General features: G+C 44.6%; 1 protein-coding gene across 2 annotated transcripts; it reads right to left on the bottom strand.

Annotated features, from left to right (window-relative positions):
- Positions 1 to 244: 244 nt before the first annotated feature.
- Positions 245 to 26995, bottom strand: MMS19 (MMS19 homolog, cytosolic iron-sulfur assembly component). 2 transcript variants are annotated; one of them, XM_005885408.2, is made up of 31 exons: positions 26779 to 26995; positions 20948 to 20996; positions 19155 to 19255; positions 18283 to 18368; positions 17824 to 17898; positions 17339 to 17408; positions 16840 to 16968; positions 16687 to 16748; positions 12006 to 12092; positions 11518 to 11592; positions 10580 to 10657; positions 10013 to 10151; positions 9597 to 9751; positions 9177 to 9255; positions 8816 to 8941; positions 8545 to 8626; positions 7903 to 8003; positions 7649 to 7798; positions 6156 to 6311; positions 4737 to 4836; positions 4140 to 4242; positions 3930 to 3998; positions 3583 to 3709; positions 3061 to 3161; positions 2859 to 2915; positions 2528 to 2714; positions 2140 to 2222; positions 1840 to 2004; positions 1706 to 1765; positions 711 to 811; positions 245 to 631 (listed from the first exon to the last, which is right to left on the bottom strand). In XM_005885408.2, the coding sequence occupies exons 1-31, from the start codon at positions 26888 to 26890 to the stop codon at positions 604 to 606; spliced, it is 3093 nt and encodes a 1030-aa protein (XP_005885470.1). In that variant the 5' UTR covers positions 26891 to 26995; the 3' UTR covers positions 245 to 603. The 2 variants fall into 2 exon arrangements, with proteins under 2 accessions (XP_005885470.1, XP_014388120.1); XM_014532634.1 differs by having other exon boundaries at positions 7903 to 8000; positions 26779 to 26941.
- Positions 26996 to 27002: the final 7 nt, after the last annotated feature.

The following is a 27002-nucleotide window of genomic DNA, read 5'->3' as shown; positions in this document are numbered from 1 at the left end:
TGTAGCTTCTCACTCTTTGCCGCTACTTTAGGGCAGGGAAGGGGAAAGTCAGGGTCAAGGCTTAGTGAGTAGTGTTCTGGTCATGCCACCTCTGCCCTATTTGGAGGCACTGGATGCCCTGAAGAATTCTTGGCTAATCTCTTTCATTACTGTTCTTTTCGCTTATACAGTGACACTGCTGATTATGTGCTACTGAGGCATAAGTGGAGGTCAGGGGGCGGGGAGAGAATATCTGACAGTCCCATTATAAAAAGAAATCTTTATTCTTCAGCAGATATCCACACATGCACCATCCCTGGTCCTCAGGGCCACACTCATCTATCTGCATTCACTCCTCAGCAGCATATCTTTTTCTGACATACAAATATGGAAGAGTCTTTAAGATCTTTCTTCAAACACAAGTAGTCTCACACTCAGTTACTCCACAATCCATTAGAAACCAGGACTGTTTCTTGTACAGCCGTGTAGCAGAGGCCCAACATTTATGCTGTATCTGTAGGAAAGGCAATCAGAGGCCAATGGTCTCCCTGCCTTGGCAAGATGGCTCAATAGTTAGTAATTCCACGTTAGATTGTCAGAACAGTCTAGGCCAGGACTCAGGGCTCAGCTGCCGGGGCTTCCCAACAGAAACCTGTAGCAGAAAGAATGTTGGCAGCATTAGTGGTGAGGCTCATTTCAATCCCATCTCTCCCCACGACCTAGGAACTCACCATTCTCCCCTGGCTGACACTGCTTCCTTGCGCACCAGTCTCTTCTTGTCATCCAGAGGTTTGGCTAAGGCCCGGATCACCTGTGGTTTGTACGGCAGCAGCTGCGGAATAAGAGTTAATCTCAGCCTGTTTAGCCAAGGCAACCGAAAGAGCTGCTTCTCCGACCCTACAACTACTCTTGAGTCCTATTCTTTTTTTTTTTTTTCTTTAGAACTATTGTTTATTAATAGTCACTATGTAAAAGCATAAAAGCATCATCAGAATATCATGGGAATTTAATGCTGGTTAATTTCTTCTTCTTTTTTAAATTGTTTAAAGTATTACATATGTCTCCATTTTTCCCGATTTACCCCCCCCCCCCCTCCCCCGCCTTCTCTCTGAGATTGGACAGTCCGTTCAGTGTTTTCTTTGTCTCTGGATCTATTTTTCTTCATCAGTTTATGTTGTTCATTATATCCCACATATGAGTGAGATCATGTGATATTTATGTTTCTCTGACTGGCTTATTTCGCTTAGCATAACGCTCTACAGGTCCATCCATGCTGTTACAAATGGTAAAAGTTCCTTCTTTTTTACAGCAGCATAGTATTCCATTGTGTAGATATACCACAGTTTTTAATCCACTCATCTGCTGATGGGCATTTAGGCTGTTTCCAAATCTTAGCTAGTGTAAATTGTGCTGCTATGAACATAGGGGTGCATTATGTCCTTTCTGATTGGTGTTTCTGGTTTCTTGGGATATATTCCCAGAAGTGGGATTACTGGGTCGAATGGGAGTTCCATTTTTAAATTGAGTCCTATTCTTTAGTGAGTCCAGAGGATGCTAGGTGACAGGATGACCATTCTGTGGTAGGGTATCCAGACAAATCCTTGCCTATCTGTACCCTGCAGTTCATCACACAGCAGGGTGGCCAGTCATGCTTGACTAAGGCAAAAAGGTACTTCTCTGGCTCTTAGAATTTTCCAGGCCAGAGAGGGACACCTGAGGTACTCACCACAGGGGTGGGCAGGCGAGTGAGTGCGTGCATACACTGCAGTGCAGCAATCCGGACAGCCTGGAACACAACCATAGGGAGGTGAGAGGAGACCCAAGAAGGACAGCTGCAGATGCCAGAGGTGCTCAACGTACCATGGAAGGGCTGGAGCTGAGGTTCAGGAACTTGGTAACGAGGGTGTCAACATGAAGACTCATGACTTGGGGTGCTTCTAGTAGAAGAGGCTGAAGGCAGCTGAGGGTGGAGAGCTGTACCACACAGTCGGGGCAGGACAGGGCCTCCAGCAGCAAGGAAAGCAGCTAAGGGGCCACAGGAAAGGTGGGAATGACCACAGACCTGGTGATGAGCCTGCTTCTCCTCCCCTCCCCCCTCTAGCTCAGCTGGGGGACAATGGCTTGGTCCCTTGCTTAGAGGCTCTGGACTGCAAGGCTTACCGTGGGCAGCTCTGGCAAGAGCACAGGCTTAGGCAGCCGGTTAAGTACATGAGACAGACCTTTCAGGTAATTTGGCTTCACATCTGTAAAAAACAGAGAAGCTTAGGGGAGAAACTGGGCTCAGACATACAGCTTGAGAATTCAACTCCAATCTGATGACGCTGGGACATTAGCCTACATAGATGTTTAAAAAAAAAAAGCCTCTCAAGCTCAGAATAAGCAAGATCTATCCACCAACAGAAAAGAATGGGGTAAGAATCTGGAGGGTTAGCCCTTTAAGTACAGACCACACTGAAGAAGAACTGAGGTCCTAAATTATCTTACAGAATGAGGCCTGAGCCAAGGAGAGGCTTATAAATTTTGGGCCTTCCTTTTAGACTCTCCTTACCTTGGGGAGCAGCATGGAAGCCCTGGACCAAAGCAGGCACGTTATCTGTGAAGAAGCGCTGGCGGAACATGATCCGCACATCAGCATGGCCAGCACGAGTCAGTACATCAGTGCAGTCAGACATGAGCAGAGAGAAGCCATCAGCTGCTTTTGGGCCTAGTTCTGAATCACTCAGGAGGCCCATGAGCTGGAAAAAAAGAGAGCCTTTGAGGTACATTGGGAGAAGACTCCTAAATACCCAGGAGGAGGATGACAGTCATTTCTGGGAGGAACAGGATCAACAGAAGTTCTGTTTAGGTCCTACATTCCCTTGTCTCCAGACTGGACTTACCCGATCTGTAAGGCAGGAACTGAGAGGATGATATCTGAGCACTAGGGCCTTTGTTACCTGTAATCAGAGAAGAGAATGGTCAGGGCATGACACAAGCACCAGAACCCTGAGAAGCATGCTATGCTTCCAGGTCAAATGGAGAAATTTTTTTAACCAGACATCATAATTGTGTGTTCAATGAGAATCCGTTCCGACTCCTTACCCAGAGAAGCAGTGTGAAGGCCTGACTGCGATGGGCCCCAGAACCCAGCCCAGCCTCCACTTTGTCCACAGCCAGCTGTAGGAATTCATCCAGCTGTTGCCCTAAAAAGGAGAGAGGAAATGATGCAAAGGCTACATATTTTTCCTTTAACAACGAAGGACGTAAATCATTTCAGTGCAGAGCTCCCTGAGAAGCCAAGAGAAGAGAACACTATCACTCCGCTCTGGAACCAGCACGAGAGCCTGCTATGCCTAAAGCGCAGGGCTGCTGGCACTGGAAAAGAGTTGTCTGCTTCCAATAAAGAAGGATCCCTGACAGCTCCCTGTAGGGAGCAGGATGACAGATTAGACACAGCACTCTGCTTGTACCCCATCTCTGTCCTGTAATGCTTTGTCCAAATGCTCTCAACTTGTCCCAAGGACTGTCCCCTGGGAACCCCTATTATATGTACTATTAGCAGGCTCCTTTTTAAAGAAGAATGAGGACTGAACTTCAAGATCCCATCAGGATGGCTTCCCGTACCTGCAGGGTGCTTGTTGAGGAGTCCTGCAAAGCACTTGGCAGCGGCAGTGGAGGAGAAGGGGCAACCCTGGCAGCAGCTCAGCTCTAAAAGCTCCTGCATGAGTTGGTTCAGCTGAGGGATTTCCACCTGCAGAAAACCTGGTCATGTAATGGACTCAGAGAACACTTTGAACTCACAGAGATAACCAGTGAAAGTGGCAGCAGGGCCAGGACGGACGAGAACTGCATTTCTCAGTGGGGAAGTAGATCAGCTTAGTCTGCGACGAAGTTCAGCCCAGCAGCCACTTGGGATCCACCTCTCCTCGTCAGGGTTAAACTAGGGTAACTCCCCAAATGTGTTTACTTACATTTCGAGGCAGGGAGCAGACAAAGGCCATAAGCAGTGCAACCAGCCTCCTCTGTCCCGAGGAGCCATCCTATAAAGGATGAAGAGCGTTATCAAGCCTGTCATACCAGCCATAGGCTTATCCGTTCCAACAGCCATCCCAGATTAGCCCTAGAAATTTCAAGGACAGAAATTTCAGGATTCTACCCCATCTGATCCACCAGACCCTCACCTGGAATGGCTGGAATCTGCAAGGGAAGCTGTTTTCAGGCAGAAAGGAGATGTTGCCATCCAAGAAGAGGGGCACAATGCAGGCGACACTCTGGGCAGCTAAGCTAGGGGTAGAGCACTAGGTATCACCAAGGAGCTAGGGTTGTATAGTAGCCCTGGGGTTCCCATTAGAGTCACCGAGTCAATGGGTCTGAGCATGATCATTCACATATTCAACAATTATTAATTCAGCACATATATGCCAGGAACCGTTCCCATTCTAGGCCCTGGTGATAGAGCAGCAAGCCAGACAGATCTAATCCATGTTCTGGAGCTCACAATCTAGTGAGAGAACGCAACGTGTATTTTAAAAATGCTCCACAGGTGATTCTTATGCACATCTGCAGCTAAGAACCATCAGTCCATGGTTCACCCGCTCCCATGGTCCATGGTGCTAAAAACCCCTTCCTTACTTTGCCAGCAAAACTTACAAGACAAACGGCTGCCTCCACATTTGATACTGGGTAAAAGGACAGCTCAGAAGGCAGCTACCTGCTGCTGCTCCCCAAGATTGCTATCCTTTTCCCGGGGATCAAGCCACATTCATGATTATACTCACTCAGGGCTTAAGTGGGTGGTGGCAGTGCCAATGACAGACACCATGGCGGCCAACACTTCATCCTCCAACAGCACTTTTCTCATAATTGAGTGCTCCTTCTCTGTAAAATCAAAACAAGAACACACACGCAAAACAACGCACACACAAACACAGGGCCATGACTATGGTTTATTTCATTTTATTTTTTAAAATATATTTTTATTGATTTTAGAGAAAGGGAGAGGGAGAGAGAAATAGAACCATCAATGATGAGAGAGTCATTGAGCAGCTGCCTCCTGCATGCCCTACACTGGGGATCAAGCCCACAACCTGGCGTGTGCCCTGACAGGGAATCAAATAGTGACCTCCTGGTTCATAGGTCTAAGCTCAACCACTGAGCCACACCGGCCGGGTGCTATGACTATGGTTTAGATAATTAGGTCCAGTCATCATGACAGGCTGGACTCTAGTCAAAGCAGCAGTGGTTTCTAACCGGTTCTGTTGTCGTGCTGTAGACCAGAGAGCCAGCAAGCACCAGAGCAGGAGTAGTCTAATGTGGGTACAGAAGCTCTTGAGAACTTTGTACACAGCCCTTAGACTGGGCAACAATGGAACATAAGGCCTGCTAATATGAACATTCTTAATGTCAGAAATAGTTATGTTAACCTTTTCAATAACTTAAAAGATAACATGGATTTATCTTTATGGGTTTTCATTGTCATAGCAGCTACCATATATCAGAGCCCTTGACTGGAATCAAACCCGGGAACGTTTGGTCCGCAGGCCAACACTCTATCCACTAAGCTAAAAAAGCTAGGGCTAGATATTTCTCTTTATCTTCCCCTAATAAGTGAGGAAACGGAGGCTTAGGAAGGCTAAATATCTTCACCTAAGTTAGTGGTAGAGTTGGAGCTGAAACCCAACCAGGTTTATGTAACTCCAGAGCGGAATTCTAACTAAACTAATTACATAGCAATTAAACAGGTAAAAGGTGTGCATCCTTTTGTGTTTTTTTAAAAATATATTTTATTGATTTTTTACAGAGAGGAAGGGAGAGGGATAGAGAGTTAGAAACATCTATGAGAGAGAAACACCGATCAGCTGCCTCCTGCACACTCCCCACTGGGGATGTGCCCGCAACCAAGGTACATGCCCTTGACCAGAATCGAACCTGGGACCCTTGAGTCCGCAGGCCGACGCTCTATCCGCTGAGCCAAACCAGTTAGGGCGGGTGTGCATCCTTTTGAACATTGCTAACATGAATGGATTTTAGTTCTTGCCATTGGCTAGGTTAGCACCCTTTGCTTGAAGCTAAATTGTAAAATGAGCCTCTGCTGGTATAAAATGCAGTACCAGCAAAAACCCGAGGGTGGCAGTGCTGTTCACTAGTGGAAGGCGGAGGTCTAGAGGAGAGGTAGGAGGTGAGGTGGAGAAAGTTACCTGGCATGGAAGCCTGCACAGCCAAGGCAAGCAGGCAAGGTATAGCTGTCTGATGGAAATACCAGCAGCTTTCGGGGTCCAGCTGGCATTTTTCTGCCACCCGCTGGAGGCTCTGACAGACAGCAATCACTTCACTCGGTTCTGCAACCACATTCCCTGTGTGGGGAGAAAGGATTCTCTGTAAGGTTTCCCTAAAAGCACTTCTAGGTATTTCAGATAGAGCAGATGGAAAGAACAACCAAAGGTGAGTGACCAAGAGTGTCTTATTAAAGAGCTGAGTCATTTTATTCTTTTGGATGTTCTTTTTCCTCTATTCAGATTTCAGAGCTGAGACCTGCCAGGCTCTGCAACAAAAGCATTCACACACTTTTTCTCAAAAAAAAAAAATTTTTTTTTTTATCATCCTAGAAGGATCATTTTCCCCATTTTATAGAGAAGGATGTGGCAGCTCAATGAAACTCCCAGTGGTTTTTCCAGGGTCACAGTAAGTGCAAAGTCAGGAATCTAACCCAGGCCACACTCTGAGTCATGTTTTTTCTACTGTGTAGTGGATCATCCACTGTTGACTGGATCTACCACAAGGCCTGGGCAGTGCAAAGTAGGGAGCTTAGGAATTAGGACCCATGGTGATCATGTATAGGTTTGTAGTACCAATTGCCACTGTTACTAGTGCCTAGAGTACTCTCAAACTAAAGAGTGTGTACTAATCACCCAGAGATCCTGTTAAAATGCAGATTCTGGTCCTGGCCAGTGTGGCTCAGTTGGTTGGAGGGTCATCCCATGCACTGAAGGGTCATGGGTTCGATTACTGGTCATGTCGCATACCTGGGTTGCAGGTTTGATCCCTGGTCAGGACGTGTGCAGGCAGTAACCAATTGATGTTTCCCTCTCTCTAAAAAATCAATAAGATATATCCTTGGATGAGGATTTAAAAAAAAAAAGCAAATTCAGATCAGTGGGGCCTGAGATTCTGCACATCTAACAAGCTCCCAGATGATGCCCATGCTGCTGTAGCATGGCCGTAGAGTGGTACTTTTCATTACTGGCTCCAAATTAAAATCACTTGGGCACTCTTTTGTTGTTGTTAATCCTCACCCAAGCATATTTTCCCATTGATTTTTAGAGAGTGGAAGAGAGGGGGAAAGACAGAGAGAGAGAAAAATTGATATGAGACACATCAATTGGCTGCCTCCCGCACTTGCCCTGACCAGGGCCAGAGATGGAGCCTGCAACCGAGGAACGTGCCCTTGACCAGGATCAAACCCGCGACCCTTTGGTCCAAGGGCTGAAGCTCTATCCACTGAGCCTCTTAATAATTACTGGTGCCCAAGCCCCATCCTTCCTCACAGATTGGTTTAGTTGGACTGAGTGAGGCCTAGGCATCAACATTTTATTTTAAAAGTTCCCATCCACTGCCTTGGAGGCATCAACTTCAAACCTGACTATAGCTCCCCATTCAGCCCGGCTCCTTAAAGATCATTCCTGGTACTTACCTTTGTTCATCTGGCAGAGATGCTGCAGCAGCAGAGGCAGGGTCTCCTTGACAATGCTGGGATGTGTTGATACAGCTGACAAAGCTTGCAGACAGCGCAGATGCCGGGAGCGTTTGGTGGACCCATTCTCTCTAGCCAAATCCGACTCCCCTGAAAGCAACCCAGGAGACAAGGTTTCCCTGTGTGATGGCAAGCATGAAGGCCCTCAAGCCTCCCTGGGAAGGGGTGGGCCACGGAAGCTCAGGGACACATACCCATGCACAGCTCCTCAGCAAGCTTGGGCACTAGGTGGCTGCTGAAGGCCACAGGGTAAAGAGTGGCCAGGGTGCCTGATGCTTCCAGTGCTGCCACCCTGCTGGGGACACGGGGCAGATGTGCATTAGTTGAGACTTGGTCCACCATTCTCTTGCCTAGACCTGCCATTGGGCAGATTCAGGAGTATAGTCTCCTGAGGCCACCTTACTGAAGAGCAAGACTCAAGTACCTAGTTGAACAGGGCTTTTTTTTTGTTAATCCTCATTTTATATATTTTCCATTGATTTTTTTTTTAAGAGAGAGTGGAAGAGAGGTGGGCGGGGGGAGAGAAACATCAATGTGAGACACATTGACTGGTTGCCTCCTGAATGCACCCCGACTGGGCTGGGGATTGAACCTGCAAACAAGGTACGTGCCCTTGACTAGGAATCAAACCCATGACCCTTCAGTGTGCAGGCTGATGTTCCAACCACTGAACAACACTGGCCAGGGCTGGATAGGGTTTCTTAATGCCCAAGAAAAGAGAACAGTTCCATATCTCCAACCACTAGGAAGCCAGAGCCAAGCACAAGGCCCACCTCCCCTAGGCAGGAAGCAGAGCCCTGGAACAGCTTGCTCTATCTTGTTCTTTAGATTCTCACCAACTCTGGGCATCCTCTTCCAGGAAGCTCAGTCTATACAGGTGACCCACGGCCAGCTCCAAGTCCTCAGGAGACAGGAGATCTGTTAGAAGGGAAGAGGAACCGCATCTTTCTTCCCCTGCAGCCACCACAACCCTTCCGAAGTCCCATTAGAAATCTCAAGTCAACCAGGGTTGCAGTGAGAACTCGGGAATTAAGACTTCTTTTCACTCAAGGCAGAAAATCACAAGAAAGGGACCAATACCCCATCTTTTCTTTCTCTTAAGTGTACCTGTCTGGGCACCCAAGACAGTGAGGATACGGATGCCAACAAGCTGAAGTTGGGTGTTGGGGTCAGTCAGGGCTGTGAATACCAGTGAGCATAGCTGGTCCTTGAAGGCACTCAGAGGCCTTTCACCTAGGGAGAGACAGTCCAGGTTAGAGGGAAGCCCTGACTCAGCAGTGACACAAAGACTATTGGGGGCAGATTTCAAGCGCTTAATCCACTGAGTGTCCAGGAAGTACACTGGGAAAAAATAAACAGGTCCCACCCATTCAGTGGTTTGTTTTTATGCTACAATCTCAGAATGACAGGACCACTGTTCTAGACTCCTTATCCATGGCACTCTGCCTACTCTGGAAGGTGATCTCACCCTTGTCTTCAGAGCTCCATTTCTGTTGCAGCTTCAAGAAACCCAGGATCATTTCAAGGATTGTCCGCCGTTGGTTGCTCTGTAATGTTTTAAGGGATATTAGAGCCAAAGAACATAGGGTGGGGCAAAAGTAGGTTTACAGTTATATATGGAACAGTTTATTCTTATATTCTTATTTATCATTGTATTATTTTCCATAGGAACAACTGTAAAAGATTTCAGTCCTACTACTTTGGAAGTGGGGTGAATTATTCTTTTATGTAAGTGTAAGGAAAAGAGTAAACAAGGGAACCAGCAGTAGTTAATCAAAGCAAAACCCCAAATCTGCTATCTGGGCCTAAGTTCAATGCTTAGGTCTCTGTGAGAAAAGGCTCCTAGCAAGGGGTCCCATCATTTCCTGAAAAGACAGCGCTCCCTTACCTGACTGTGCTTGTGGAATTGTTCCAGCAGCAAAGGCAGTACATTGCTGGTGATGTGGTGACAGGCCCGGGCAGATGCACCTGCAGCTGCCTGCAACAGCTTGGCACTAGGCCACACCAGTTTCATGTCGGGTTCACACAGATGGTGCCTGCAGTCTGGAGAGGCAGCGCATCACATACCTGGGAGTAGGCTGAACGTGGCCTGCTTCCCCCGCAGTACATCCAAGTTGGAGACTGAGGCAAGGGACAGTTTGCTAGCAGTTACCATTGAGTTAAAAATAAATTCAAAGTAGGGTTCCAGCCACCCCCACCCCCCCGTCACTGAACATGGTGGGCTACGTATGAAAGGTCATTGGCCCTTAAGGAATTGCTCTCTGTTGTGCTCACTCCCCTTTCTGGCTTCCATGGCTCTGTTACCCTGTAGAATGTTGCTAAGGAAGAAGTCAAGGAGGTCCTCAGCATCAGCCCTTAGCACAGAGCGAGACAAACACGCAGTCAGGGAGTGGAGGGCTGCTAGGCCCTCGGCCTCCACCCGCTCACTTGCCGTCTGGAACACCTGTCAGGGAGGGATCCCATGGCTACTGAGGTGAGCCTGCACCAAGTGCGACCCCCACCCACCTTCTGCCTATTTACTTGGGGGTTGGGGTTAAGAACCTTTAGGGCATAGCAATGGAAATTATTCCCTTAAATGAGTTTCTTCTTAACTGGTGTATTCTCACCTAGTCCTTAGCACCACGGGGATTCACACACATACATTTTGAAAAAGAGAATGTCAACTGTGAGCCACCACTGGGATGCCTTATCTTAGGTCTCTCCCTTTCTCCCTCTATTCTGCATGATGACATAGGCACATGACTATGCTCCATTGCTTGCTTGTTGAATAACCAGGCACAGCAACAGATGGAAAAACACAGGGTGAATTATTTCCCCTGATGCTTGACAACTGGGAGTTAACAGTAGTGAGTTTATCTAAGTAACACTCACCTCTCTGCGGATAGAAGCCCAAAGGCTGGGGAGGAAGTCCTTCAGTTCCTTCTGTCCGTACACAGCACAGCAAGCATTCTGCCAAGAAAGTGAAGGTATTGGCTAACCAACACTACCTATCTCAGACTTCCTAAGATAGACAGATACCTCAGCACAATGGCATCTGAAGAAGCCTGGCTCTCAGAGGATTTTATTATTATTATTATTTTTTAAATATATTTTTATTGATTTCAGAGAGGATGGGAGAGGGAAGGAGAGGTAAAAACATCAATAATGATAGCGAATCATTGATCCGCTCCCTACTGGGGATTGAGCCTGCAACACGGGCATGTGCCCTTGATTAGAATCGAACCCAGGACCCTTCAGTCTGCAGGCTGACGCTCTATCCACTAAGCAAAACCGGCTAGGGTTCAGCTGGATTTTATAATACTAATACCCAGAGCAAGAAAAATAGGTGCTCACCCTCACTGATGAAAAACGAGCATCAAGAGGGAGCCCTGTTCAGCCTTTCCTTGGTGGCCACTCAGTTACTACAGGACAAGACAATACGCATCTGGGGCCTTTAGATCAACATGTAGGCCCAGATCCTGGTAATCCCTCTTTTGAGGCCCACTGAACTGTTCCCTGGCTCTCCAATAATCTATAATCCGTTAGCACCTCTAATTTGTCTAAAGCAGTGGTTCTCAACCTTCCTAATGCCGTGACCCTTTAATACAGTTCCTCATGTTGTGGTGACCCCCAACCATAAAATTATTTTCGTTGCTACTTCATAACTGTAATTTTGCTACTGTTATGAATCGTAATGTAAATATCTGATATGCAGGATGTATTTAGTCACCCCCTGTGAAAGGGTTGTTCGACCCGCAAAGGGGTCGCGACCCACAGGTTGAGAATCGCTGGTCTAAAGGCAGCTGGACCCTAGAAGAAAAATCACTCACCAGAGTCTGCAGAGAATCCAGCTTGGCACTCAGAATCTCAGAATCCACCTTTTCAATCAGCAGAGGGAGCAGGAACTGTGGGAGAGACAGAGGAAGAACTGAAGTCTGAGATAGGTAGTATTGCAGCCACACCAAGGCCAACCATGTCCCCAGGGCAGGTGCTACACCCAAGAGCTCTTCTTATGACTTTAAGCTAACCTTCCTGCCAAGATGAGGCCAGACCCCCAGTTACCTGAAAAATGGTTGACAAATCTGTAGGACCTTAAAAGATAGCACTAGATAGGGATTAGATTACTATTTTAAAGAAGAGATGGTAAAGTTTTCAACATTGAAGGTCTGAAACACTTCCCACACAAGCCTGAGGACACTTGCAGGATGTCATACCTTAGAACGTATACTGGATCTTTCTTTTCCCCCATGCTTTTACAGTTCTTTCCTCAGAGCCTTCTGTGGGCTGAGCCTACATACCCTACTGTGGGCAGACCTACCTCAGCGAATCGTGGTGTGGAAGCCAGCACAGCTCGGAGACTCAGGATGAGATCGTCTCTCTGGATACCATGAGGATCGTTAGGTGGCTGGAAAAGGGAGAACGGCCATGTGTTTGTATAACTCTTTGAACACAGGCTTGAAACTGACAACCCAAAGAATGGAGTGGGATATTTACAGCCAATCTATATGATACAAGGCTCCAGCAGGAAGACATGCTCACTCTTTTTTTTTTTTTAAATATATTTTATTGATTTTTTACAGAGAGGAAGGGAGAGGGATAGAGAGTTAGAAACATCGATGAGAGAGAAACATCGATCAGCTGCCTCCTGCACACCCCCTACTGGGGATGTGCCCGCAACCAAGGTACATGCCCTTGACCGGAATCGAACCTGGGACCCTTGAGTTCGCAGGCCAACGCTCTATCCACTGAGCCAAACCGGTTAGGGCAAGACATGCTCACTCTTACCTGTTCCTTGGGAATGTTCGTCTTTGGGGAATTTATTTCCTCTCTGAACACATGGTTTCTATCTGATCTGTCATCTCATCATTCAAAGATAAGCATCATTAACTCTCTGGTGCATTACTTTCTTCTCTCTATATATATTATGACTGTGTTAGTAGACACTCTTTCCCTTTAAAATATGTACTTTTAAATCCCCCTTTGATGGACGTTTTTTTTTTTTTTGTTTTTGTTTTTACCCTTTCAAAAAGGTGTAATTCTGGCAATACAAAAATCACTGATGTTTTCTGCATCAAGACAGCAGACTGAAAACATACACCAGCTCTAGCCGGTTTGGCTCAGTGTCGGCCTGCGGACTGAAGGGTCCCAGGTTCGATTCTGGTCAAGGGCACGTACCTCAGTTGCAGGCTCCTCCCCAGCCCGGGCCCTGGTCAGAGCTTGTGCAAGAGGCAACCAATTGATGTGTTTCTCTCACATCGATATTTCTGTCTTCCACTATCTCTAAAAATCAATGGAAAAACATCCTCGGATGAGGATTAAAAAAAGAAGAAAACTTGCACCAGATTTTTTCTCTCTTTAGAAACCCCATGAAAAATACAGTTAAAAGGACTTTCTTTTGTTTTTTAAAGATATCAAGTTAAAGGTTGAAGAGAACAGAATAAGAGATATTAGCAACAAAGTTGTAGAAGCTGAAAAGCAGATGGGTAAGAAGAAAATGACTCAGTAGAGCCCCAAAAAACAGAATCCTCAGTAGGTTTGGGGAAAGCTGAGTAACTACCCATATACAGTCCTTGGAAAGCTTAGAAACTGGCAGTAACAAGTACCTCTGGAATTTCAGAATTCTCCATAAAGTAACAAAACCAAAAAAAAAGAAAATATGAAAGAAAAGGTTAGAGATTCAATAGTCTCACAAAAGATTAATAGGAATTCCAAAAAGAAGAAATAGAGAAAGCAGACAGGAAGAAATGCAAGAAAATTTACTAGGACTAAAGTACACGAATTTCTAGACTGACAGGACCTACCAAGTACCCAATACAATACATGAAAACAGACCCATAGTAAGGTACATTATTGTGAAATTTCAATATTTAGGGGGCAAAATCAAACTTAAAATTAGGGAGAGAAGTAATTATAAAGGTTTATGAATCAGAAAGAACTTAGACTTCTCCAAGGAACTGAAATCTATAGGTAAATGCAGAAATGCCTTCAAAATCTTGGGGGAAAAGAATTTCCATTCTTGAATTTTATATCCATACTATCAACAAGTGGGAGGAAAGCATGAAGACATTTTAGATTTACAAAATCTAAAAAAATTTCACTTTTGTATATCCTCTCTCAAGAAGCTAACCAAGGTTGCACACCACCACAATGAGGGAGTAAACCGTAAAATGAGGCATACATGCACACAGGAATAGGAAATCTGATCCAAGAGAAAGGATAAAGGAATCCCTAGGATGATGGTGAAGGAAGATTCACTATCTACTCTGCATTAGGAGTAAAAAGCAACCAGTTGAGACTGTATGGCCAAGTTAAGAATAGTTTTACATTTTTAAATGGTTGAAAAAAAATCGAAAGAATAATAATATTTGTGACGTGAAATTATATGAAATTTATATTCTTACATCCATAAATTAAGTTAAAAAAATTCTTATTTTTCAATTACAGTTTACTTCCAATATTATTTTGTATTGGTTTTAGGTGTACAGCATAAGTGGTTAGACAATCATATACTTTACCAAGTGTTCCCCCAATATTTCCAGTACCCACTTGGTACCACATAGTTATCGCAACATTGACGCCATAAATTAAGTTTTATGGCAATACAGCCACTGTACCATATTCCAATGTCTATGGCTGTTTCTGTGCTAGAACAGCAGAGTTGAGCTACAAGAAACCAGATGGCCTGCAAAGCCTAAAATAGACATTATCTGGCCCTTTAGAGAAAAAGTTTGGTAACCCCTGTTCTACAGTGAGCATACAGATATAGTGAAAGTCAAAGGAACTATCATTTATACTGATGTGATCCACTATGATGATGGCATATGGCCAAAATGCATTGATAAGACCATAAAGAATATTTCTAACACAGTGATACTAAAAGCCAGGTGTCTCTATTTTAATTGACAAGAGCTTTCTGCTTCCCATAGGATGCAATGCAGAACAAACACAAGTCTTCTCGAAGAAGAGAAATTCTCCTGTCATTATCTATATAACCTTGTTTTGCCTAGAATATCTCTGAGAAAATATATAAGCTATTGGGAACAGTGATTATCTCTAATGGGAAAATGTGTGGTGGCTATAAAGGGGTACAATGCATAATTCTCTATACTTTAAATGTTGAATCATGCTCATTTGTGTTAACTTTAAAAAAAATGAATGACATACTCTTCCCTACCCCCAAATTATAAATGCATATATTCCAATAATTCCACTTTTACGAATTTATCCTACTGTTATACCCATATATATGTGAAATGATACATGTACAGGGTATGTAAATTGTAGCATTGCTTGTAACAGCAAAAGATTAGCAACCAACCTTAATTCCATAAAGGACTAGTGAAATTAATTGGGTATTTCCATGCAAAGGAATGTTACACAGCCATAAAGAATAAAACGAGCTAATATATATACTGATATAGAACAGTTTCCAACATATACTGTTAAGTGAAAAAGGCAAAATATAGGAAAAGTGTACATATATGTGCTACCACTTTGGGGGGGGAGGGGATATAAAACATTTGCTTATATATGGATGAACAAGCTCTGTATAGACATAATTGATAAAAGTGGTTGACAGTGGAGAAGAAACTTGAGAGGTAGGTTTTTTTCTTCACCTTTTGGATTTTGAATCACGTGAATGTGTTATCTTCTCAAAATAAATACAAAATAAAACAAAGCAAAACCAAGCCTAACCAAGAGCTTTCAAAATTTTAAAGATACACATTCTGAGTTAGGAATAGTGATATTTATTACAAAAGAGATGAAAGGAATTTCAGGAGAGAGGTGGCCCCAAGCAACATAATTTCAACTGTAATAAGCTGGTAAGAAATTCCCTATGGCAAAGATGACTGTGTAACTTTAAAGGCAATGAGATTCAATATTCTGATGTTGTTTGTGATATAACTCCTTTCATTTCTTCCAAACCACTAATGTTTGCAGTGATGAGACCATGAGTATCTGGAAATAGAAGGGAAATGAAGATACAGAAAGGGAGGAAGGTCCAAGAGGGTCAGAGCAAACACTTCCTGTACATACTGTGCTCAAATGTTTCTTCTTTGATTTGTCAATTTGTTTCTACTGCCTGAGATGCCCCAGTGGACTCCAGGATCATATCCTAGACATCCCTCAGAAATCAACTGAAATCCTAACTATCTTATCTGTGAAGTCAGTTCCTGCCTACTGTAGCTCACACTGAAATCTGTCTTCTCTGAAAAACTATAACACCACTCATTTCAGTCTATAATCTCATATTGTTACTTAAATGTTTCAACATTCAAGGGCTGGAACCATGTTTTACAATCCTGTAGCCCTCAGCATTAAGTACACTGGTAAAGAAGTTAAGAATCCCCCTACATGCCTGCTGAATTGAATTCTTCCTTTGATGGCAAATGTTTCTCCATTTCCCAGTTTACTAAAATTACGTTCCTAAAGATAGGGACTGTTTCTTTCCCTCAATGCCTAGAACTGGGACTGGCAGATAGCAGGCACTCAATGAATACTTAAAATATATATATATATTTTACTGTCAAACTGCAGCGGGAAGGCCGGGGAGGGTAGGGGGGCAGAAGGGGTGGGTAAGAGATCAACTGAAGGACTTATATGCATGCATATAAGCATAACCAATGGACATAAGACACTGGGGGTAGGGGAGGCCAGGGGATTGTCAAGGGTGGGGGAAAAAAGGAGACATATGTAATACCCTTTGTAATACTTTAAGCAATAAAAAAAAGAAAAAAAATATATTTTAAAGTTGATTGCAGAGAGGAAGGGAGAAGGAGAGATAGAAACATCAATGATGAGAGAGAATCATTGCTTGGCTGCCTCCTGCATGCCCCTACTGGGATCGAACCCACAACAGGGCATGTGCCCTGTCTGGGAATTGAACCATGACCTCCGGGTTCATAGGATGATGCTCAACCACTGAACCACACCTGCCAAGCAACGAATATTTAAATGAATGAGAACAAACCAATGAATGAATGAAAGTTACTACTTACAGGGGTAAAATCAATAGGGAAGTAACAGGATGTCACTTCAAACAACTCTTCCACAAAGGGTCCTAAAGCAACGGAGAAAGAATGAAGTTGACTTACAAGCTTCACTCATCTCAACAAACCTCCACCACCTAATTCAAGGCTACAAAGATGTACCGAGGCTATAGTCCCTGGAGATGAGGTCATGGACAATGCGGAAGGCCACCAGAAGGTTACGGGGATCCTTTTCTCCATCCATCACCTGGATGAAGCCAAAGGTGAAGTCAGCTCCTAGGCCCTTCAGCTCTGGGGAGGAGAGAACAAGGTCACTACTGTCCCATGGATAGAAAGTTGGGCTTTCTTTTGGCTTGTGTTCTCCCTCTACTACCACTGCCTCCCCTTTCCTGCCTCCCAGAGAGAGGACCCTTTTTGTCTTCCTATTACTCAGTGAAGAAGAGATGTGCAACAATATATAACTGTTATGGAGGTAAGAATTTAAAACAGCCCAATTCTACCCTTCTTTTACTGGGGAGTGCGTAGACCCCCAGTTTCCCTTTATCATTCTGAGTACTGGCTCTTCTATATAACCCCCAGGCTAAAATGAGTCCTGGTATTAGGGGGGTGGAGGACAGGATGTAGTCACTTTTCAGATTTCCTAGAGAGCCTTGCCTCTTACCTTCTTCCCGGGTTCGCATAAAGTTGGTGATAATACTGTAGACTGTGTGTCGGTCCACCTGTGGCAAAGACTTGGGGTGGGAGAGACAAGAAATAAATTAAGAAAGTGCTCAAAGAATAACTCAGCTGACACAACTACTTCCTGCTTTACAATCTCTTAAGTGGACAGTGCTCTTTATACCAGTATAAGATGGACTGAAGAGGAAATGCAGAGAAAGGACAAGGCTGTTAGCCCAGCACTACAGCAGGGGGCCAATAACCACAAACTGTCTGCGGTGTGCCTTACTTTTTTTAGATGTAAGAGGACACAGGCCAGACACAATGGCATGCCTCCCTCTTCTTATACAGTAGCAAGGAACAGCATGTTAACATGGTCAAAGACCTGAAAGAGTTGAGAACTTCAAAGGCAATTATTTTTTTGCCATCTAATTCTAGTTATGTGAAGGGCTGGAAGATAAAGAATACCAAGTGACTGTTATCACTCACCTGTACATGGACCTCCTGGAAGATGGCTTTAAGCACAGAGACAGCCAGCCCTGGGGGCAGGGTCACACACAGGCTCTGGGGGAAAAGAGGAGGTATGTGAGCACTGAGGGAGTTCTAGCACAGCCTTCAAGACACAACCCTAACACAGGCCTAATTAGCTATAGTGGGAATCACAACATTCAGATTCAGCAAGAGTGAGAAACATGGTCCCTTTTCTCAAGTTGATTAGTTCTTTGCAGTATCTTCCAAGTTGGATCTGAATTTGTCCCCAAAGGATACATTTACTTTCTAAAGTAAAACAGACTAAGAACTGAAGTGAAGCTGGCTGACACCAGCTCAGTCCCACATTTGGGCATCTATTCCTCAGCACTCAGAGTCTCACCCCCAAAGGGCAAAGAGAATTCACTGGAAAAGGGCTTCTGCAAACATGATGTGTAATGGGAAAAAAGGAGAACTCACAAGTGCCCTCAACCCCCGGAGGACAGATGGGATCACAAGATGATGGTCCTTCAGCCGGTTCTCATAGAATAGGATGAGGTGTACCACTGCACAAACCAGAAATTCAGCCATTAGTCCACACAGGCTGGAGGAGGGCACATCAGGGCTCCTTCCCAGAGTTTCTGAGGGCTATTACTGCTTGGGCTTCACTACAAATTTCCTCCAAGAGGTATGTCTCATGCCCTCCCATTGAGGGTAGTTTGATTAGGCAGGAAAATAGGCGAACATCTTTTATTATCCATTCTTAAATAGGCCTACCGTCAAACGCATGCTCAACCCCAGAACTACCTTTCCATAGAACTGGGGCTGCCAACTTTCTCAAAGGGCCAAGATTGTAAATATTTTAAGCTTGCAGGACATAGTATCTGTCACAATTACTCAACTTTGCTCAATTGGCCGCTGGAACATAAATACAGTATAAATACCAGGTAAATAAATGGGTATGGCTACATGCTAATAAAACTTTATTTATAAAAACAGGCTGCAGTTTGCCTATAGAAGATAAATAATTTGTTGGCTTTTTTCCTTAGGACTTCAAAGCACTTTGATATTTCACTTCTTTTCCACTCCATCTATGAGACACTACTTTGTCCACTTTACAGAGGGGAGGATGCACTGAAAAATACTGTCTAAAATCAAGACTGTCTTGTCTTCTATCTTAATCCTTATCATTTCTATGACATATACCCGTGAGGAATGAAGACCTTGAATTAGTAGTTCACAAATGCCTCTTACCCTCCTACCCCTCCCTCCCTGTAATGGCTTGAATAGACAAGGAAGGCCTTGCTTGGCTCATCAATCCAGGGAGATACTCCTACTAGTGATGCCAGTACCTTCCTTCTCCAGGAGCAAGGAGTGACACTGGAGTAGCACCTGTGACAAAAGCTGGATTCCTCGTTCCCGAGTTCGGGGTTCTGGATTCTCTAGAGAAGACCTGGGGAGAAGTAGGATAGAAAGCTTGACATTACCTAGTTCAAACTTTTAAAGAAGTAAATATTTTGCAATTAGTTACACTTACCCCCTGGGCATGGAAGCCAGCAAGGAAGGTATTCTGGAGGTGTTTAGGATTACAAATAACAGTAAGATCAGAGCCTAAAGAGCCGGTTCCCAGATTGATCTGGCATCATTAGAGGATCATGTTACACCACAGCCACCAGAAGTGCCCATCTCCAGGCACTGACTGGGTACTGGGCTTTCTCTTTCTCCCCTGAATTGTGACATTCCTCTGAAACACAGCTTAGCAGCTACACATAGGGCTCAAGAGATGGCTGGCAGCTGCAGTTTCAATCAAAACAGGAGGAGAATAAATATATTATTGCTAAAGAAGAAAAGCTGAGAACATCCACCAAGGTCCTGGGGGGGAGGGGGGACCACAACAACTTTGTAGATAGGAACTTGTAGAAAGGTCACTGCTCAGAAGCAGAAAACTGTGCATTTAAAAATAGACCAAGGCACATTTATTTTATAGCAGGATTATTCAGAATAGCCAAAATGTGGAAACAACCCAAATATTCATCAACTGATAAATGGTTAAACAAAATGTGGTATATCCATACAACAGAATATTATTCAGCAAGAAATAAAATACATGCTACAACAGGGATAAACTTTGAAAACACGATGCTATCTGAAAGAAACCAGACTCAAAAGGCCACATATGGTATGATTCCATTTATGTGAAATGTCTGGAATAGGCAAATCCATACAGATAAAAAATAGATTCGTGGTTGCCAGGGGCTGGGAAGAGGAGGGAATGAGGAGTGACTGCTAATGGGCATGGGGTTTCTTTTTGGGTTAATGAAGATGTTCTAAAATTGACTGTGGTAAGGGTTGCACAAATCTGTAAATACACATTTTAAAATGGTGAATGTTATGATAAGTGAATTATATCTCATAATGGTGTTATTAAAAAAAAGAAAAAGAAACAAGGCCAGAATAGCCTGAGTAGAAAGGCCAAATGGTTGCTTATGTGGAAGAAATGTATAATAGTGACCTACTTACTCCCAACATCCCCAACCCACCCACCCAATGGCCATGACTGTTAATAACCTTTGCAATTAAATGGTCTACCAAGTATAAAATATGAGGAAAGCAGGCATTAGACTACAAGCACATACTTCCTCTGATGCTTGGAATATCTGATTAGAACAATGATCTTCCACCTGTTTCCCCAAACCTTTTCCTATAGTGGGTTCTGGTGCAAGGTCAGCTTCCTAGCAATGCCCAGCAGGGCCCAAGGCAGGTCTGAGTCAGATCCAGGATGACTAGAATCCCATGGGGGCAGGTGGGTCTTAAGAGGCATAGGAGGAACCCCAGCTCTAATTAAATAATAGCTGATGGTCTTCAACCAACCACCTCACCCCAAATCTGTGGGCTGATCCAGGAGCTGGTGTGGTCCATAGGCTATGTGCTCCCAAAACTTCCTTAGGAGCCTTAGGTGGCATGACATTTTTTTTTAGGAGAAACAGGGGTTTAGCCTGAGGTACTGATAAGAGGGTGAGTGGGTGGGTTGGGCTACAATAGGAAAAAGTCAGGACCAATTAGTTCCAGGAAAGCAGCATTGCACAAAACAACTTTTTGAGGCCAGGCTAGAGAAGGGCATCCTCGAGCAGAGGCTTTTTCTTACCCAAGGGCTTCCACCACTTGTAACACTGTGTAGCTTCCAGATTTCACATCTAGAGGAAATAAAAGAAAGAAATATGAAAAAACAAAAACCCACCCCAGGGTTCAATGGCTCATAGTGGGGCCCACTATGCTTGCCAAGAGCCCCCCTATATAAGAATCATTACTCTTAACATTCGAATATGCAGCTTCAAGTATAAAAATAGAAAAGTAATGCACATACAGGTTATTCATTACAGAATTATTTACAATAGCAAATGACTGCAAACAACAATGGCCATCAATAAGAAACCAGTTAAATAAATTTTAGTACATCCATACAATGGAATTCTCTGTAGCAACTCAGAAAAAAGTGAAGACTGAAGAAATCACACACACACACACACACACACACACACTCGCTAATAATGGGACAAGAGCTAAAAGCAGAACAGTGCACAAAAGTAGTATATGTTTTTGCACTAATGCCATTTTTCTGTTCCAGGACCTAATTAGGACTACCACACTGCAATTAGCCATCATGAATCCTTAGTCTCCTCTGGTCTGTGAAAGATTCTCAGTCTTCCTTGACCTTGACATTTTATAGAAGTATTTCATAGAAGGTCCCTCAATTTGAATTTGTTTGTGTTTGTTTTCATTTATTCATAAAACTTATTGTAAGTCAGGTACTGTGTTAGGGGCTGGAGATAGAAATAAAAACAGGGAGCTTTTAATAAAGAGCCCACCATATGTTGGGGCAGAAAGACATAAAAACAAATCACAGTATAACAAGTTTAGTATTACCATCCTATATAATAAAAGCCAAATATGCAAATTGACCGAATGGCGGAATGACCGGTCGCTGTGATGCACACTGACCATCAGGGGGCAGACGCTCAATTCAGGAGCTGCCCCCTGGTGGTCAGTGTGCTCAGCCAGAAGCCGGGCTCATGGCTGGCGAGCGCAGCTGCCACAGCAGGAGCCTTTCCCGACTCCACAACAGCACTACTTAGTGGCAGCAGCAGGCACAGTGGGCCGGGATGAGTACGACCAGCGCGGCGCCTGGCCCCAATTCGGGCTCCTCCCTGGCCTCCTGCCACTTGGCGCACTGCCACATCCCCCAAGGGCTCCCGGAGTGCAAGAGGGATGTCCGATTGCTGGCTTGGGCCCGATCCCGGTGCTGTTCTCTGTAGAAGGCAGTCTGTCTGAACAACTCAGTGACTCAGGGAAGCGCAGGGAACTCAGGGTGAGCCTGCCTCCGCGCTTGACTCACCCACTTGATGGTGTTCGCAGGACAGACCATGGTGGCCCAGCCTGTGCATGTGCAGCAGCTGCTGAAGCTCAAGCAGCAGGCTGTGCAGCAACAAAAGGCCATCCAGCCACAAGATGGCAGGTGGACATCCCCCAAGGGGTCCCAGACTGCGAGAGGGTGCAGGCTGGGCTGAGAAAACCATCCCCCCCCCACAGTGCACAAATTTCATGCACCGGGTCTCTAGTAGTGATATAAACAGAGAATGGGTTAACATAAGAAAGGAGTAATATTCCTGGGTTTATGGGCCATTCCTCACTAACTTTAACTGAGTCATTCCCTTAACACTATAAATTCTCCCAAATAAAAAATATCTGAAAGTACTGTTAATTACATACTTGGACTCCTGGGATGAAAGATGCTAATAAATAGTTAATTTAACTAAGGGTAGCCTCAATGGCATTAAGGAAAAATGTCAAAGTTCCTTTCCCTATATAGGTAGGCCTAAGTTTTTCCAATGTGTCCTAAGATTTGCTCTCTAAAAATGGACCTATTAGCACCTCCTAACTACCCACACTTTCCTCAGCAGGGCACCAGTTCCTGTGGGGCACTGAGTGCTGTCAAAGGAGTATTTATATGAGACTGACATAGAATGCACAATCAGACCTCTGTCTGATGGAGTTGCAGCCTCTTGAGACTTTGGAGTAGCAGCCAGGGAGGGGGGAATATGTGAAGGAGTAGGAGAAAGAAATATCCCAATCAGGATTCAGTTCTATTCAAGCTCTCCAAATGTCCTTTCTGATGAGGATGCCACACACATTTCTCAGAACTATATTTTAGTGTTGTTTAATAGTCTAACAATCTTTTGGATTCAGGAATAGTAGTCTCCTCAGGAAATCACAAATTGTGGACAATACAATATAACGAAGACTGAAATGAAGGAAAATCCAAATAACTAAGAGGAAGAAAATTTATATCCACCACCTGTAAATTCAACATGTCCAAAAATCACACTGTTCGAAACCAGCAGTCCCCAACTCCATTTAAAAAAAAATTTTTTTTTAAAATTGATTTTAGAGAGGAAGGGTGAGGGAGAAAGAGCTGGAAACATCAATGATGAGAAAGAATCATTGATCAGCTGCCTCCTGCAAGTTCTCCATTATGGATCAAGCCCGCAAGCTGGGCATGTACCCTGACCAGAAATCAAACTGTGACTTCCTGGTTCATAGGTCAACGCTCAACCACTGAGCCATGCCAGCTGGGCCCAACTCCATTTCTCTTTTGCTCATTCTCAGGCTTAAAAATTTGGGGTCATCTTAAGAGTCCTCTGTCTCCTTCAAGCCCTATAACTAGTTAGACCTCAAATTCCACAGATTCTTCCTTCTCTTATGTCCATTCACTTATGTAGTTTTTTACAGCACATCTACTTATGCTAGTCTCCAGGAGACTAGTGGTAGGAATAGGAGGGTAGGATGTGGAGATTGTGTACAGAAATAGCTACTAAGCAAGTCTGCTAATAAGTATATGAGTGGTTGAAAAATAAGTACCGTAAAGATTATGACGTGTGAGATGATGTCTGGCTGGAGTAATCAGGAAACACTTGGGGGGCAGGCAGTGAGCACTCAAATCTGGCCGTGGATCCTAAGTCTAACTTTGATTAGATAGAGCTAGTAGAGGGAACTGGAAAGGAATGCACTCAGGGAACGGCAAATCAAGGTGGCTGTCTGGAACTAAAGGTCCAGGAGAAAAGTGGTGAGAGTAAAGGCTGGGGCCAGGCAGTGGCAGCCTTTGAATGCCTGGCTGAGAGCCTTTCACCCTTAGAATGCCAGATCATTTCTCTTCCATACTTACACCTTTACATCTGACACCTACTTTCATCAGGAACCCAGGTAAAAAACAAAGTTGGTGGAAACTGCCTTTTTGATCACGGCATGTTCCTTCTGCATTTACAACCTGTAGGAGAGGCTGCGGCTGTGAGTGGCTGAATGGATGCTGATCTCTTTAGCACTAACAAAGCTTGATTTAGGATGGAGGATTAGAAAGTACATCTGATTCTAGGGACACTTCAAAACTCTGTCAGCCTTCACCAACCCTGACTCTGGCTGTGGTCTAAGATTGAGAATATCAATTTAATCCTTCTCAAATTCGCTTTCATTATGTGACTCCCTTCCTCAAGGATCTACAATGACTGCTATTATCTCACACCCCTCTGCCTGGAATCCAAAGTTATGCATAATCCAACCCCACCAAACCTTTTAAACCTTATATTAATAACATTTTACTTATCTGTTACTACCAACTTCCTTTCTTAGAAGGGTTAAATTACAACAGGGCCAGTGTTAGTCTTAGCTGAGCTGAGTTAAATGTAACTAGACAATAGTTTAGGCTATTTATTTCAGGCAGAAAAGTATATAAATTTTACAAAGATATTTATGAGAACTTGGCATTCCTTAATCATGTCTTATGTTTTGAATTTGAAAAATTCAAAATTATTATGCTCATAACATATAAATGTGAAAGAATAGTTACAACTAACAGTGATATAGCAGTGTTCTTTATCTTGGTTGGGGGTAGGTGTATGCATTTTTCAAAATCAGTAAACATACAGTTAAAATTTGTATATTTCATTGAACATAAATTTGACACCAAAATAAACTGTAAACAAACTCTAGTTAATAATATGCCTACCAAAGTATTTGGGGAAAGTATACTGCTATCCACAATTTAAATGGGTGGATAGGTATGTGATGCAGCAAGTTATATTAAAATGTTAATGGTAGAATCTAGATGGTGGGAATATGTTTCTTATGAAATTCTTTAGACTTTGCTGTAAGTTTGAAAATTTTCATAAAACACTGGGGAAAGTGACATTGATAATGCACTGTACTTGTTCATTGTAAGCACTGATAAAACCCTGCTTCATAAAGCTGTAAGCGGTTAAACTTAGTGGAATGGCAGCATCAGGCATTTGCTCCTTGATGCTCCCATGCCACCTTGCACAGACTTCTTATAGTTTTTTTCATGGTGTAGTGATCAGCACATATGTAGTCTAATTTGTATTTATATTCCTACTAGAGGCCTGGTGCACAAAATTCGTGCACTGGGGGAGGAGTGTCCCAGGTCTCTTGCAGTCTGGGAGCCCTCGGGGGATGTTCAACTGACAACTTAGGCCCGCTCCCCATCCTCAGTGCTGCTGAAGAGGCGGGAGAGGCTCCCACCACCACCGCTGGGCTCACTAGCCGTGAGTCCGGCTCAGGGCTTCTGGCTAAGCAATGCTCCCCCTGTGGGAGCACACTGACCACCAGGGGGCAGCTCTTACATTGAGCGACTGCCCCCTGGTGGTCAGTGCAAGTCACAGTGACCAGTCATTCTGCAGCTCAGTCGATTTGCATATGAGCCTTTTATTATATAGTACTAGAGGTCCAATGCACGAAACTTGTGCATGAGTAGGCTTACTGGCACCGGCTTCCCTCTGGCACCCAGGACAGGGCTTCCCTTGCAGCCCCAGCTTCATCTGAAAGGTCGTCCGGAAGGACGTCTGGTCTAATTAGCATATTACACTTTTATTATTATAGATTGCTTTGCACCTGTTTGGAGAATAACATGTGTTCAATAATGATGAAATGATTTAGTTAAAAGTGGAATTGCTAAGGACCAAAAGTATTATACTTTCTGCAGATTCACTATATTCACTGATCACATATTCTAAAAGTTAATATGTTCAATTTTCAAGGGATATGTCCTTAACTTTTCCCCAAGCATGAAAAATTTCCAAAAATAGGCAAAACTCCTCTGTATTTGTGAGATTATTTTGTAGTCTGTTACTTAACACGAGGTCTAGAGGCCTCCTAACATTCAATAACTTTTAAGATTTTTTTTTTCTAAAAGAGTGAAGTCTCAGAATTCCAAAGAAATCTGGAATTTGTTTTATTCAAATCTTAGATAAACTGTCAGAATTAAGTGATCCCTGAAGTGGTCAAAAGCAGGAAACTGGAGATCTGGGGCAAGGATAAAAACCACCACCACATAAAGAAGTCATGAAATAAAATTAACCAAGAACTTTACGAAGAAACAGAGGGAAAGTCTGGAGGAGGATACGCAGAACATCACAGACTCCCCCAGGCTGGCTTCCCTTCTCTCCCTCCAGTTACAGCCAGCCCGAGCCCCGGCCGCCGGGCCACTCCCAGCATGCCGCGCGCCTGGGGCCGAAGCCGCGAATACACTTCTCACGTCAACCTCCCAGACACAACGTGCTTTCGCGGCGTGAGCACCGGATGCTAAACGGGAGCCTCTGGGCCTGGGCCCCGGTGTCCCCACCTGCCTGATCTGCGAATCTCTTGCCCTCGCTGGGCCTGTTTCCTCGTCTGACTCTCCTACGTCGGGCCGGCGCACAGGGTAACTCAACGAAGATGAGGGGCGTAAAGACGCTTTAAGGAAGGTGCAAGGGACTCTCAGCCTGTTATGGCTCTTGAGTCCGCGATGCTCACAACCAGTCCCAGACCGAGCTCTCAAAGTCACCGCTGTCCCTCACTCCCTTCCCGCCCGGCGCCAGTGCCGCTCCCTGCGGCCGGCCCCTTGCGGAAGCCGCGAGGCGACGTCTGTCGTACCTGCAGCCACTTGGTCAGCGGGGCCCTCCTGCTGACCCATGACGAAGTCGTGCACGAGGCCCCACAGGGCACCCGTGGGCGCCACCGCCTCCAGATCGGCGGCTGCCGCCATGACGCGAACTAAAGATCGTGGGAGGGGAAGTGGGTTGTGGCGCGGGACGGGCCTCTCGGCGCACGCGCCTCCTGAGCCAATCGCCTGGCGAAGGCTGAGGGGACGGGGCGTT

This window comes from Myotis brandtii, unplaced genomic scaffold (assembly GCF_000412655.1).
Source record: "Myotis brandtii unplaced genomic scaffold, ASM41265v1 scaffold902, whole genome shotgun sequence".
Taxonomy (NCBI): domain Eukaryota; kingdom Metazoa; phylum Chordata; class Mammalia; order Chiroptera; family Vespertilionidae; genus Myotis; species Myotis brandtii.
Note: the sequence above shows the minus strand (reverse complement) of the source record. Positions and strands in the feature narration are given on the sequence as shown.